The sequence below is a fragment of the Pistacia vera genome, unplaced genomic scaffold, assembly GCF_008641045.1.
Source record: "Pistacia vera cultivar Batoury unplaced genomic scaffold, PisVer_v2 Contig550, whole genome shotgun sequence".
NCBI classification, from domain to species: domain Eukaryota; kingdom Viridiplantae; phylum Streptophyta; class Magnoliopsida; order Sapindales; family Anacardiaceae; genus Pistacia; species Pistacia vera.
In genome coordinates this window covers 297,404-311,648 of record NW_022196391.1, presented here as the reverse complement: position 1 = coordinate 311,648, position 14,245 = coordinate 297,404, and the positions used below count along the sequence as shown (strand labels likewise).

The following is a 14,245-nucleotide window of genomic DNA, read 5'->3' as shown; positions in this document are numbered from 1 at the left end:
AAGAAACTAAAATGATTTGAACTAAGTCTTCAAAAGTATAATATTGGCCAGCATAAAGGTAATAAAAGGAACATATAACTAACTCTTGGGTAATCGAGTAGTTTGATCCGAACTCTTGGATCTATTATTTAAGAGATCCTGAATTCGAGTCCCTTCTCAATTATTAATAGGAGTGGTTATTGGAGTTCTTACTCGACTGATAGTTTCAAAATCTTAGTTGATTAGTTGAGGTGTGTGTAAACTATCCTAAATACCTCGGTCATTGAAAAAAAAAAAAAAAAGGGGAGCATATTGATTTTTTTGAAAAGGTGGGATAATACCTTCTTATATAAAACATTAAAATGTGATGAGTACAATTCATTATTCAGGCCCCCTCATTCTTAGACAAGATAAAAAGCTATAGTGACATGCTTTGGCCTTTTTCTCCTTTCCGGCTTTCTTTTTTTTTTTTTTAATTATTTCTACTTTATTAATATATTAAGTGCTTTTGTATGGACAAAATGGTATTGGGAAGCTATCATCAAGAAGTACAATTGCTAGTTGAGACTTCAAAAACAATCTTTACAAAGGCTCCACTCAAGGCAGTGAATAGCATTCAAAGGCTAAAGTTACATAAAAATACAATTTCAAAGGTTAAGATTAAATATAAAAAAAAAAAATGATAGATTTTTTCTTAACCTAAACTAATGTTATTATATTTGCTAAAAGTTATAAATAATATTTAAAAAAAAAAAAAGCCATAATCATAGTCAAATATTTATTGGCTTTGTTATAGTTAGATTAATATAACAGTGATGTGGATTAAGTTAGTTAATAATCATATCCTTATGGTGGCCATGGCCTGGCAATTCACAATTCGCAATTGGGAATGAAGTAATGAAAGATGATTAATTGAGTAATGGTGGAAAAGGTACCTGATTAACGGACTAATCCCATGCATAATCATGACAAATCATGAAGATGACATATTCAAATAAATTTGAGAGTATGATCATATACAGCTGCAGTGATACGGGGTTTAAATTTAATTTATAAACTAATTATTAATTAATGTCTATTTCAAGAATGACTTGTTGGAAGTTGGAAGAGTTCTCCTCAAGATTGGATTGATAGTGAAATGAAAGTTTAAATAAAGTTTTTTTGTTTTTAATGATCGGGAATGTAATGTTCAGGTCAGCTTATGCGTAAGTTCAACTAATCCTCTAGGATCCTAAGGACTGAAACTATTGATCGGATAAGAGCTCCAATGACTAGAGTCGGTAATGGACCGTGTTGGCACACGGTACAAAAAAAAACACGACACGAAAATATGCGGACCGTGCCACAGACCTTAAAAAATGCAGGTGGGCTGGCACAACACAACACACAAAAAAAAAAATTATAAGAATTTAGAAATTAATGAAAATGAAGATGTATAATAATTCTTAATCATAATTTCTAAGTTTGTATTTGTAATTTATAATTATAAATTATAAGTAATAAAAAATGTTGAAATTCCATTAATATTTCAATGTCTCGTAATTTTATTATATTTCATAATGATTATATATTTTTTTATTTAAAATAAATACAAAGTGTCACTAAATATGATATATAAAATATTTTTATAATTACTATTAATAATGAATCAAAATTACCATAATTTATAAATATTAAAATTAAATATTTTTACAAAGCACATGGGCTAGCCCATGGCGCAACCCACGACACAACACGATATATAGTGGGTCATGCCATGGGCCTTTAAATTTGGTGGGGCCGGCACGACATAAATTTTTTGCAGGCTTTGGCACGTCACAACTCACGGCACGATGAGTCTTGAATTTTTAGGCACGACACGACCTACCACCATCTTTTCCAGTGGCTACCCCTATTAGCACGACGAAGAAAGACTCGAACTCATGACCTGAGTAATACACCCAAGAGTCCCTATCGAATCGTTTAGTCACCCAGAGGTAGTTAATAATACTTAATTAATTGTTCTTGTTTCACTTTATTTTGTAATTCTAATTTAAAAAAAAAATTATTTTGTTAATAGTGTAGGGTGATTTATTTTTATTTTTTTTAAGATATAAGGTGGTTAGATAAATTATTTCCATTAAATTTATTAAAATTTAAAAATCCGTATTTTTTGCATGGGTTTATTTCGTATTTTTTAATAAGATTGATTGATATTACAAGCATTCACGAATATTATTTATCCAAAAATTTATTAAACAACCTTTTTGAGATTAATAAAATTCTCATGAAAACAACATGATAAGATTTTTAAATATTTAAATATAAATTGGGTATTGTTTAATATTAATCGATTTTTCATGGATATATAAAATAAACCCTTTATATCTATAGATGTAATAGATTTAAAACTTCATCAAAATTAACATGGTTTATTAAACTTGATCATCTAGAAGGAATAATAATAATAATAATAATAATAATAATAAAGTGCATAAATTATTGGTGGTGGCGAAATCGGATCGTGTATGCATTTGTTATATAAAATCCTAACTGGGATATGATTCTGTCTAATTAATTGTGTTAGAATATCTAATATAGATATGACAAAATTATTAAACAAATGACACGAAGTAACTCGTTTAGTAAAATGAGTTTGCATGTGGGAGGTCATTCGGCTCGATTATTATACGATTAACAAATAAGTTGAGTTAATCAATAACGACAGAGACAAAGACATGAACACAATTAGGATCAATTCTAACCTACTAAGTTTACTAAATTTCTGTTATATCATAAATTGCAGTCCTTTATATCATCCTTTTAGAAACAAGTCTCTCAACTTTCACATAATTAATATGTTTGATATGTAAATTTGTTAACAACGACACAAACACGAATATAAACCTAATTAAGATTAATCTTGACCTACTAAATCATACCAAATTTATGTCACATTAAAATTTGTTACCCTTTATATCATTCTTATAGAAAAAAAAAAAAAAAAAAAAAAAAACTCTAACTTTCACATAATTATCATGTTTAATATGTAAGTTTGTTAACAATGACACTAACACGAATATAAACCCGACTAAAATCAATCTTGACCTATTAAATCGTACCAAATTTATGTCATGTTAAAGATTACTACCCTTTATATCATTCTTATATAAAAAAATTTCTCAACTTTCACGTAATTAACATTTTGGTATGTAAATAGAAAACGTTAACATAATCATTTAAGTAGAAAAAGGTGATAGATTCATTTTATATTTTTATTAATTATTTTTTAATCTTTTTAGTTTTAATGTTAGCTCAGCTAACAAAACTTGCAAACACCTACCAACCAAATTAAACCGTGGGACCAACCAATCCAAGCATGCTTAACCTTTTTCAAATTTATCGGACCCACTTCAAGTTCTCTGTACTTGACCGCACTCTATCACTCCCCCCGGGGGTCCATGGCCCCCGCTCCCCTTCCGCTTTATCCGCGTAACAAATTTTTAAAAAACATTTTTATGACGAAACTACCCCTTCCACTTTAAACTCTCATCCTATTGGCCGTTCTGTCTATACAAGGAAGAAAAACACACAGATACACACACACACTCTCGCTGTTCATAAATTCGTTGTGACGGCAGAATATTCTCCGTCAACGTCATTCTCTCCTCAAAAATACGATTATATATTTTACATGTTCTAGACGCCGGCCCTTGACGCCGTTAAAGCAACGACTGAGTAAGATTCTCTTTTTCTTTCTCTTCACTGTAACATTCAATTCATTTCCTTATATTAAAGTTTGATGAGTTGGATTTTTATTTGTTTTGTTCTTATTTGTTTGAATTTTGAATTTTTCTTTAAGAGAGTATCTGAACGTTGAAGGCAAGTTAATTAATTAAATTCTGTAATTTTGAATTTTCGAAAAAAGAGAAATGAATTTGGTTTGCACGAGAAAGTTGTGACGAAAATAAATTTTCTTTTTGACCGTTTTAGAAGAAGTAGAGCAGCAGAGTGGAAAAGCTTGTAAGTCTCTCTCTTTTTTCCGGAATCTGTTTGGTTGCCGAGAAAATTTGATGAAATGGAAACTGCTGTTTTTCTTTCTTGAAAAATCTATTCTCGTAAAAGAAACGGGGAATATTTATATTCTTTTTCACTCGGTTTCTGAGCAACCAAACAGAGGATTAATTATTTAGTCTTTTTTTTCATTGAAATTCGAAAATGATAGAAATAAGACTGAAACTGTTTGAGTTTTCTTTTCTTTTCTTTTCATTCAGTTTCTCAGCAACCAAACAGAGAATTAACTATTCGGTCTTTTGTCTTTGTTTTTGCTAAAATTAATTATAGTGTGCGTAATTGTAGGAATTGAATCGGTGTTTACTCTCCTTCGTTCTTGCTTTTCTTGTAGATATCCGTTGCTTCATATTGCATTAGCGTGGAAATTTTTAATTTGGTTTGTTTCTGGAGTGTTGAATTGCTACAAGTTTGTGATAATTAGATCCCTTTTTTTTTTTAACGTCTGTTTGTCTCAGATTAAGGTTTTTCCATTTGTTTAATTTGGCGTTTGGTTTCGCGATACAATTAAGAAAAGGGTTTTCAGGGTTCTAAGTTACTGATATAAATGATGAGGGTAATTTGGTCTTTTAAACTTAATCTCTGCCAAGTTCTGTGTAAAGATTGGATCGGAACAGAAGCTCTGACACAAATGATTCTAACATCTTGTTATTTCAGTCTGGTTTTAATTTTTTATTTTTAAAAAAATATTTTAATTATATGTTTAGTTTATTTTTTGAACTAGTTGAGATTCTCTATCATGACTCAGAAGTCTGAAATCTTTACCTGTTCCAAAAAGTTTTTAATGTAAAATTTAGATTTTTTTGGAAAAAGAAATTCAGTTTTCTTATGGGAAATACGTTGAGCACTTGAGCTACTCTATCTACACTTATGGGGCGGGGCAGGTTTAGCTAATAGTAATATATCATGTGTATATGTTTTTTCTAAGTCAAATTAGAGACTGTAAGCTTAATATTGATTATTCATCTATGGCTTGGAGCTTTAAAATCCACTTCTGTGTCTGTGTGTATGTTTGGTTCCTGCTTGTGGTACTGTTACTTCTTACATGTAGGAGAATTTTCATTAGCCCCATGTCCTGATTCTGTATTGATTAATTTAGGTTCTTCAGGCTCGTTTCACAATTATCATTGCACTGCTGCATGCTTCCTTTTCTTCAATTAGCTATTTAAACTCAGTATAATGAACTTGAGATGAGCTGTATGTACTTGTTTCTGAATAAAATTTATTTTCTCCGCTTTGCTTTTTACCTGTCACCTCGCTTCAGTGTTCTTAATCATGTTTGTATGTGTAAGTGCCCTTTTCTCTTATTTTAAAACTAATGTGGTTGTATATTTTAACTTCAGGTTAAGTGAGACTTCATCATATCCTGAATTTCTTCTAACATATCAAGATCGGGAGAAACGCAAATATTCATGAGCTATTGTAGCTCTTGGTGATATACAGATGAAGAAGCTATTTTTTTTCAAATCTTCCTCTAGCAGTGGAAACAACTCAGTTTCCCCACCATCAACGGAAAAGAAAGTTTACTGCAAGAACCAGAACCCACTGGGAAGTGGGGTGAATAATCAAGCTGTTGACAAGTCTGAGAACAGTTTCCGAAGCTCAAGGGGCTTTTTTTCCAAATCCCGGAAGCAACAATTAGATGGTGAGAGCTGCAGTACCAGTTCGGGTCTTAGAAGGAGCCGCTCGCTGTCATCAACAGCACTTTTTGTAGATGGGATGGGACAGAAGAGTTTTTCATGGGCAACTGATCCGAGTAGATCTCCTTCTAGCAGTACTAGTGGTATTCTTCCTCAGAAATCCAGTCATTCATCACGGTGAGGGATTTGGTTAATTCTATTTTATTGTAGAATTTGTTCATGAGAGTTTTATCTTATATGTAACTGCCTTTAATTCAACCCCCGTTTACTAAGTCAATTTATAAGACTAATATGCTGCATTGTGTACATGCCAGACGGTATAGGGCTCTTACACCTGAGAGGCACTCCCGGGAAAAACGATTTGAAGTGGCACCTATTCAAAATGCACATGGATTAGAGAGGCCGGGTTCTTCTGGGTCATCTAGAAGTCACCATGATTCATCAGGAAACTCTTCCTTATGCTCAAGTAATGTCTCAACTAAAATTTTGGACCGCTACATTGATGGAGAACAACATCAGGAAAGAAGTGGGCCTACAAACAGTTCTTCACAGAGGAACTATTCTGGAAATGTAAATGGTGGTGGGAGGCTCCCCCCAAGAGTTCAATATGCAACCCCTACTTCACCAACAAATAGTGTCAAAGGTAAGTCTCATTCTTTTAGGGATGCTAAAGACACTAGTCTCTATTTCTCATCTAGAGATTGGGTGGAGAATGGTTTTGGGCATGAATCTCCTCGGAGACTTGCAAAGAATGTGGTTGAGAGACTCTCCCAGACTCATGTTCTTCCCAGATCACATGCAAAGGACTTTGACCATGATGTTCCAATAACTATTGAAGACATCTATGGTGGTTCCTTTGGTAGATGCTCTGATTCAAATTCAGATGTGGTTGCTCGGGACAGTTATTCATTGGGTGAACCTTATGAAACTGTAAATGGATATCACAGGGATGATTTCTCGGGTTTTCAGAAGCAAAATTGTTTCCCTGGTGACAATTGTGAAGGTTTTAACTCTATTGAAGTAGAAGAGGATGTAGATGTGGACTTACAAAGAAGATCCAAAGAAGCTGAGGAGAGGGTCTTGGTACTTTCTGAAGAACTTGAGCAAGAAACCTTTCTTCGCGATTGTGGGTTTGATATGCCAACATTGATTCAGACCATTAGAAGATTAACTGAGGAGAAGCTCAGCTTGGCATATGAGGTTTCTGGTCTTCTACAGTCTAGAATTGCAGAAAGGGCTTCTACTAAGGAAGAACTTAGGCTGGCAAAGGCAGATGTGGAGTCACGAACACGAAGACTGGAGAAAGAAAAGAATGAGTTGCAGTCGGGATTGGAGAAGGAGTTAGACAGAAGGTCGAGTGAATGGTCATTGAAGCTTGAGAAATATCAAATGGAAGAGCATAGGCTTCGGGAGCGGGTTAGGGAGCTTGCAGAGCACAATGTCTCCCTCCAGAGGAAAGTATCTTCTTTTAAAGAGAGGGAAACAGAGAGCAGAAACATGATAACCCACTCAGAGCAGCAACTTAAGGACATCAGTACAAGAATTGAAGAGTGCACTGAGGAAAATCGGGATCTAAGAGAAAGTCTTTCTGAAATGCAAGAGAAGTATAGAGCATCAGAAGAAGATCTAGACTGCATTAAAAGAAATTTTGAAGATAAGGAGATGGAGTGCAAGGAATTGCAAAAATCTCTTACTCGATTGCTGAGAACATGTAGTGAACAAGAGAAGACAATTGCTGGGTTGCGAGAAGAATTCAGTGAGGGAATTGGAAATAAGCAACCTTTGGAGAAGTTTGATAAGCATGTGGCCAGATTGCAAATGGAGCAAATGAGGTTGACAGGGGTAGAACTATCATTAAGAAGGGAGGTTGAATCTTATAGGCTTGAGGTTGATTCTCTTCGGCATGAGAATATAACCTTATTACATCGCTTAAAAGGCAATGGTCAAGAGAGTGGCGCTTTAACCATTAAGCTAGATAAGGAATTGTGGACGCGTATATGCTACTTGCAAAATCAAGGACTATCAATGTTGAATGAGAGCGCCCAATCATGTTCTCAGCTACTGGAATTCATCAAAGGGAAAGCAGGCAAACTTCAAGACACTAAGCAGGGTATAGAATTTGTCAAGAATGGTTTAGATGGGCAATTCATTGTTGAATCTGACATGAAGGTTCAGAGCCTTAAGCGCGGAATTGAAAGCCTCACAAGGAGTTTACAGACTATGTCTGGTTTCCTGCATGAGAAATCCAGTCTGGTTGCTTCAAAATGTCAGTCATTACATACTGAGGCTGATTGCTCAGGAAAGATAAATAATCAAATTCCAGAGGTAATCAAGAATGTTACATACCCTTTTTTTTTGGTATGTGTGTGTGTGTGTTATTACCTTTGAATATGCTTATTTAACTTGAGCATGCTTTCTTTTCCATAAGTTATTATTTTGTATGTTCATTTAGAAAAGTGCCTTGATGTTGTTGACTTCAATTATTACTTATGTTTACTCTTTCTTGTATAGGAGAACATAAGATCTGAGCTCAAAGCAGAGACTTTGTTAACTAGTCTATTAAGAGAGAAGCTTTACTCTAAAGAGTTGGAAGTGGAGCAGTTGCAAGCTGAACTAGCAACAGCTGTGAGAGGTAATGACATCCTCCGGTGTGAAGCCCAAAATGCCTTGGACAACATTTCATGTGTCACCCATAAGTTGAAAGATCTTGAAATTCAGGTAATCACTTTTTACTACCTATAAAGTTCAATCTAGCTAATGGATGTGTTCATTTTATTAAATCTCAGTAGTATGGTCTGATATCTCTTATCACTTTCTGAATGTCTTCACAACTCCTAGTTGATCTTTGCAATAGTTTTCATCATGTAATTCTTGAACTCAATTTTTTTTGCCAATAGATACTGAAGAAGGATGACAGCATAAGCCAGCTTCAAAATAACCTCCAAGATTCTGCAAAGGAACTACATATCATTAAGGGCATATTGCCTAAAGTTTCAGAGGAGAGAGACATGATGTGGGATGAAGTAAAACAATACAGTGAGAAGAATATGCAGTTGAACATGGAGGTTAATGCATTGAAGAAAAAGATCGAGTCCCTTGATGAGGACATACTTCTAAAGGAAGGCCAAATCACAATACTAAAAGACACATTAGGTAATAAACGTTTTGACCTCCTTGGCAGCCCTGATCCCATGTGCGAATTCCTGCTGGAATGATTGCTAGCTGTTTTTGACTTTTGATTGCATTTGGATAATTAGGCACACTGTTAATAATAGTTCTATACTTTGAATTTTGTGCTCTTTGTGTTTTCTTTTTTTTTTTTTTTTTCACTGTTTTCCTTCATTAAAATATACCATGATTCTTTTGTAACATAGGTTACTATAATTGTACGTAGTTGGTTACTGTCTGATATGACGAGAAAATGCAAGCTGTTATTGTGTCCATCTCAAGGGAATTCTTTTTTGGAGTTTTTATTTCTCTCTTTTGCTTTAATTATTGATTTATTTTGCTTTGGATGAAATTTCACCTTATTTATCAATCTCCTAAAGAGAGAAATTAAACATTGAAGAACTCTCTCTGTTTAAGACTAGCCACCATGAGGCATAAAACCCACTCTAGAATGACAATAATCAAACCCAAACCACACATTTTCAGGCACAAATTTTCTGAAATAGAAAGTGTAAGACACCGGCAAGGCTCTGCCATTTTCTTCCTGATGAACTACCTTAATCCAACCCGGTCTCCACTCATCTGAACCAACTCTTTTAACGTACAATGCGCAAACACTTTTTTTCATGCAAGCTCCATTTGCATTAAACATGTTAATGCTGCACCTTTGTAACCCACCACCTTGTTTTTTACCACCATTCTTTGGAGCATAAAGCAACTTGGGGTTCTTCAAATGCTTCACGACGATCAAGTTTCCGGCAGAGTCGCTGAATCTAACACTGATATGATCTGTGGTTTCAGCAGCAGCTGCACAACTTGTCTCAATCTCTATTGAGTAGGAGCAAATATTCCTTTGAGAAATTAGGCTGGTTTGGTTGAGGGGTTGGTTTGCTTTTGCTAGTGGAGATATGGTGGTGATGATGATGATGATGATGATGATGGATAGAATGAAAATGAATAGAATATTGTGGGTTGATCTCTTCTTTAGAAAACTCAGCATGGTTTAAGTTTAATTTCTTCTTGTAGTTGATTTTGCTTTGTGTTTGAGGCTGTTAACAAGGTCTTGTACAATATATAGTGAAGTGTGGGCTTCCGTTTGACAAAAGCAAAGCATTTGTGGCAATGTGCATGGCTTGCTTTCATGAAAAAGAGATTCCCACTACTGAATGAGTTTCAATCTTGAAAAAGTTTTAGTGAATCTTTTAACTGTTACAGATAGTGTTGATCTATTCCAAACCAATCAATTTGCAAATCTTTCAAACATGAACAAAACTTTGTCCGCTGAAAAGCATCCTGTTACTTCATTAATATAATTTATAATGTTTAAAAAAACACATTTTGGTATCCTCTTTTAACATCCCCTAATGGGTTGTGGAACCCATATGTAAGTGAAAACTGAAAAGATTCCATTTTCAATTCATATGGTAATTTTGTTTAGGAAAATATTAACCATCATTGAGTAGTCTGATGATAAAAAAACAAAAGAAAGTTTCATAAACTTTTAAGTTTGAATCCCCTCAACCACTAATAGGAGTGGTTACTGTGACTCTTACCTAACCGACAATTCCAAGACCATGAGAGATTAGTTGAGGTGTGCAAGTTGACTCGGACACCCCCGTGATAAAAATAAAAAATAAAAACAAATGTTCATATATATATATATATAGTTTGGTTATAAGGAGATATTTATCCCAATTAAAAGAATTTGTAAGTATTATAAGAAATTAGAAAACCACTTGAATACTTATTAAAAGTTAAAGATGGGATGACTAGATGAAAGGAAAAATTGGAAAAGAAAGAGGATTTGATGACTTCAAAAGTAAATAGATCTGCCATAGACAGTATAGACTATAGAGAAAGAGTAACTTTTTTGTTATTCTGTTCGCAATTTGGCAATTTGCAGATAACTTAATAATAAACTTGTACTACATTATCAACTTTGGAACTAATTTTTCCCAATACGGTTCATGGAGTTAAAAAAAAAAAAAAAAAAAACATGTCAGCCAGAGAATTTTTTGTTATAAGTTACAGAAATATGCCATTGGATGATGATGGCTAAATTTTTAATCAGTGTCGAACCGCAAACTACCAGTTGCAGCACAAACAACTTCAACCAGATGAAAGACATAAAAAGATCATTTTCGATGTCATGGGCTCAGTAGGTAAATGGCATGCGCAATTGATGAGACTTTCAGTAATTTGTTGAGACTTTCAAGCCTTTCAACAGAAATATTAAGAGACAAACTCCATAGCCCATAGCTCAGCAAAGTACTCAAGCATTGTCTATTGACATTCCAAGTCCAATCTATAAATTCGAATGGCACATGCATAATATAAAGAAATGGGGAAATTTGGAAAATATGCATGGGTTACTCAAAGTATAAATAAATTATTTGCGCTCTTAGAGCATTTCCAATGATGCTCTTTATTTTGAAGAACATCTTTCATATAAATAAAGAGCATCTTCATTAATTTTAAAATATAAAGAACACAAATTTTATTCAAATCCAATAAACTCTTTAAATTTAATGAACATGCTCTTTATTTTTAAGAAATAGACTTAATGGGAGAGAGAATTAATAAATAAAATACATAGGACTTTGTAGTTTATTAATTAAAATTAGGATAGAGAGTGAAATTTGACTCTCTAAATGTGGATAATCAAACTCACTCTCTAATTTATATTTTAAAGATAAAGAGTATGTTAGACTCTTGTTTTTATAGATAAATTCTTTATAATAAAGAATTTGTGTCATATAAAGAGTCATTTGGAGATATTCTTAGATGTGGGGAGTCAAACTCACTCTTTAATTTATATTTTAAAGATAAAAGTCTGTTGGACTCTTGTTTTTATGGACAAACTCTTTATAATAAAGAGTTTAGGTCATATAAAGAGTTTTTTGGATATGCTCGTAGTACAAGAATGTAACATTTCATATCTTACGTGTGACAAGAAACTAAATGTTAAATTATTCCAATCTAAAGGGCATATTAATGTACACAAAATAAAAGTACATTAACGCCCAGTTGAAATAAGCAAGTTTTAATTTATTGGAACCTGATTGAAACAAAAGGATGGATGCACTATCCCTTGTTTGATTTCAGGTAAAACAGGAATTCCATGTGACTTTTAACACACACCAGTTTGACTGATAGCGGCTGGAGGATCTGATAATCTTGGGAAGTCATAGAGATGCAAACTTCCAGAAGTCAACCGGCCTCCGNCTGAAAAGCATCCTGTTACTTCATTAATATAATTTATAATGTTTAAAAAAACACATTTTGGTATCCTCTTTTAACATCCCCTAATGGGTTGTGGAACCCATATGTAAGTGAAAACTGAAAAGATTCCATTTTCAATTCATATGGTAATTTTGTTTAGGAAAATATTAACCATCATTGAGTAGTCTGATGATAAAAAAACAAAAGAAAGTTTCATAAACTTTTAAGTTTGAATCCCCTCAACCACTAATAGGAGTGGTTACTGTGACTCTTACCTAACCGACAATTCCAAGACCATGAGAGATTAGTTGAGGTGTGCAAGTTGACTCGGACACCCCCGTGATAAAAATAAAAAATAAAAACAAATGTTCATATATATATATATATAGTTTGGTTATAAGGAGATATTTATCCCAATTAAAAGAATTTGTAAGTATTATAAGAAATTAGAAACCCACTTGAATACTTTTTAAAAGTTAAAGATGGGATGACTAGATGAAAGGAAAAATTGGAAAAGAAAGAGGATTTGATGACTTCAAAAGTAAATAGATCTGCCATAGACAGTATAGACTATAGAGAAAGAGTAACTTTTTTGTTATTCTGTTTGCAATTTGGCAATTTGCAGATAACTTAATAATAAACTTGTACTACCTTATCAACTTTGGAACTAATTTTTCCCAAGACGGTTCATGGAGTTAAAAAAAAAAAAAAAAAAAAAACGTCAGCCAGAGAATTTTTTGTTATAAGTTACAGAAATATGCCATTGGTATTTACCCAAAATGTAACAGACAACAATATTCCAGCAACAATCCAACACAATAGATCAAAATGGTAAAAGTTGTATATTAATCTTAATAAGAATTAAAGAGAACAATGAGTTTTTAAGAATGAAATAGTAGCACTAGCTGGTCTTCGAGGGCCATCACCTCCCAGATTCAATTCATGCACAAAAACAATGATATCCCCTCTCCCTGGTACCACTACCCTTTATTCTGACTCCTGGATTCTAACAACTAACAAGACACCTGTCCTCAGATGATTTACCCCATTTGCCCCTGTCTCCCCTTGCCTGTCTTGCGTGAATACCAGCTGGATAATTCAGGTCCATCATTACCCTCCCCAAGGAATGTCACCTTGTCCTCAAGGTGGAAAGAAGGAAATTGGTTGCAGATGCTTGCACAAGGCTCCCAAGTATTATCACAGGTCGGTAAGCCTTTCCACTTGATCAGAACCTCATAGTCCCCATTTAACAACCTTTGCTTTCGCAAGACTTGTTCTGGCTTGACTTGGAGTACCATATCTCCATCAAGAAAGGGAGGGAGTGGGAGTGAGGTGATTGGCTAAGAGGTAACTTTCTTCAGTTGGAAGACGTGGAACACGTTGTGGATCGGGCTATGGTGGGAAGTTGCAAACGGTAAGCCATAGGACCAACCTTTTTGGTCACTTCATAGGGCCCATAAAATCGGGGGCTGAGTTTTTCGTTGGGTCTTCGAGCCAGTGATTTAAGACGATAAGGTTGAAGTTTTAAGTAAACTAAATCACCTGGTTGGAACTGAACATCCCTTTTCTTACCATCCGCATAGGCCTTCATGGCTCATTGAGCTTGGGATAAATTGAGCTTTAATTCATCTAAAATGTGATTCCTTTTGATCATTTGCTCATTAACTGCCGCCACCACTGATGCATGCTCAAAATATCTAAAAAGGACTGGTGGGACCCTGTCGTATAATGCTTGAAAAGGAGACATACCTGAGGACTGATTGAAGGTTGTATTAAACTAGTATTCTGCCCAATTTAACCACTTAGGCCACTGTTTTGGTTGTTGTCCAGCAAAGCAACGAAGGTAGGTCTCAACACAATGGTTGACCACTTCCGATTGACCGTCCGATTGAGGGTGATATGCTGTGCTCATGTGTAGCTTTGTGCCTGATTGTTTAAACATCTCTCCCCAAAAAATGCTCATGAAGAGTCTATCCCGATCCGAGACGATTGTCCACGAAAACCCATGTAGTTTAACAATGTTCTGGATGAAAAGATTAGCCACCTGTTGGGCCGTGTAGGGATGTTGGAGAGGGATGAAGTGGCTGTACTTGGTTAACCGATCAACCACCACTAGTATTGTATCGACCCATTGAGCTTTTGGTAGGCCTACGATGAAATCTATAGAAAAGTCCTCCCAGACTTGG

At 34.4% G+C, this 14,245-nt stretch overlaps 1 protein-coding gene across 2 annotated transcripts; it reads left to right on the top strand.

Annotated features, from left to right (window-relative positions):
- Positions 1-3,572: 3,572 nt before the first annotated feature.
- LOC116107967 (golgin subfamily A member 4) lies at positions 3,573-9,130 on the top strand. 2 transcript variants are annotated; one of them, XM_031394251.1, is made up of 5 exons: positions 3,573-3,696; positions 5,373-5,846; positions 5,984-7,994; positions 8,181-8,387; positions 8,567-9,130. In XM_031394251.1, the coding sequence occupies exons 2-5, from the start codon at positions 5,473-5,475 to the stop codon at positions 8,882-8,884; spliced, it is 2,910 nt and encodes a 969-aa protein (XP_031250111.1). In that variant the 5' UTR covers positions 3,573-3,696; positions 5,373-5,472; the 3' UTR covers positions 8,885-9,130. The 2 variants fall into 2 exon arrangements, with proteins under 2 accessions (XP_031250111.1, XP_031250112.1); XM_031394252.1 differs by lacking the exon at positions 3,573-3,696 and adding an exon at positions 3,863-3,981.
- Positions 9,131-14,245: the final 5,115 nt, after the last annotated feature.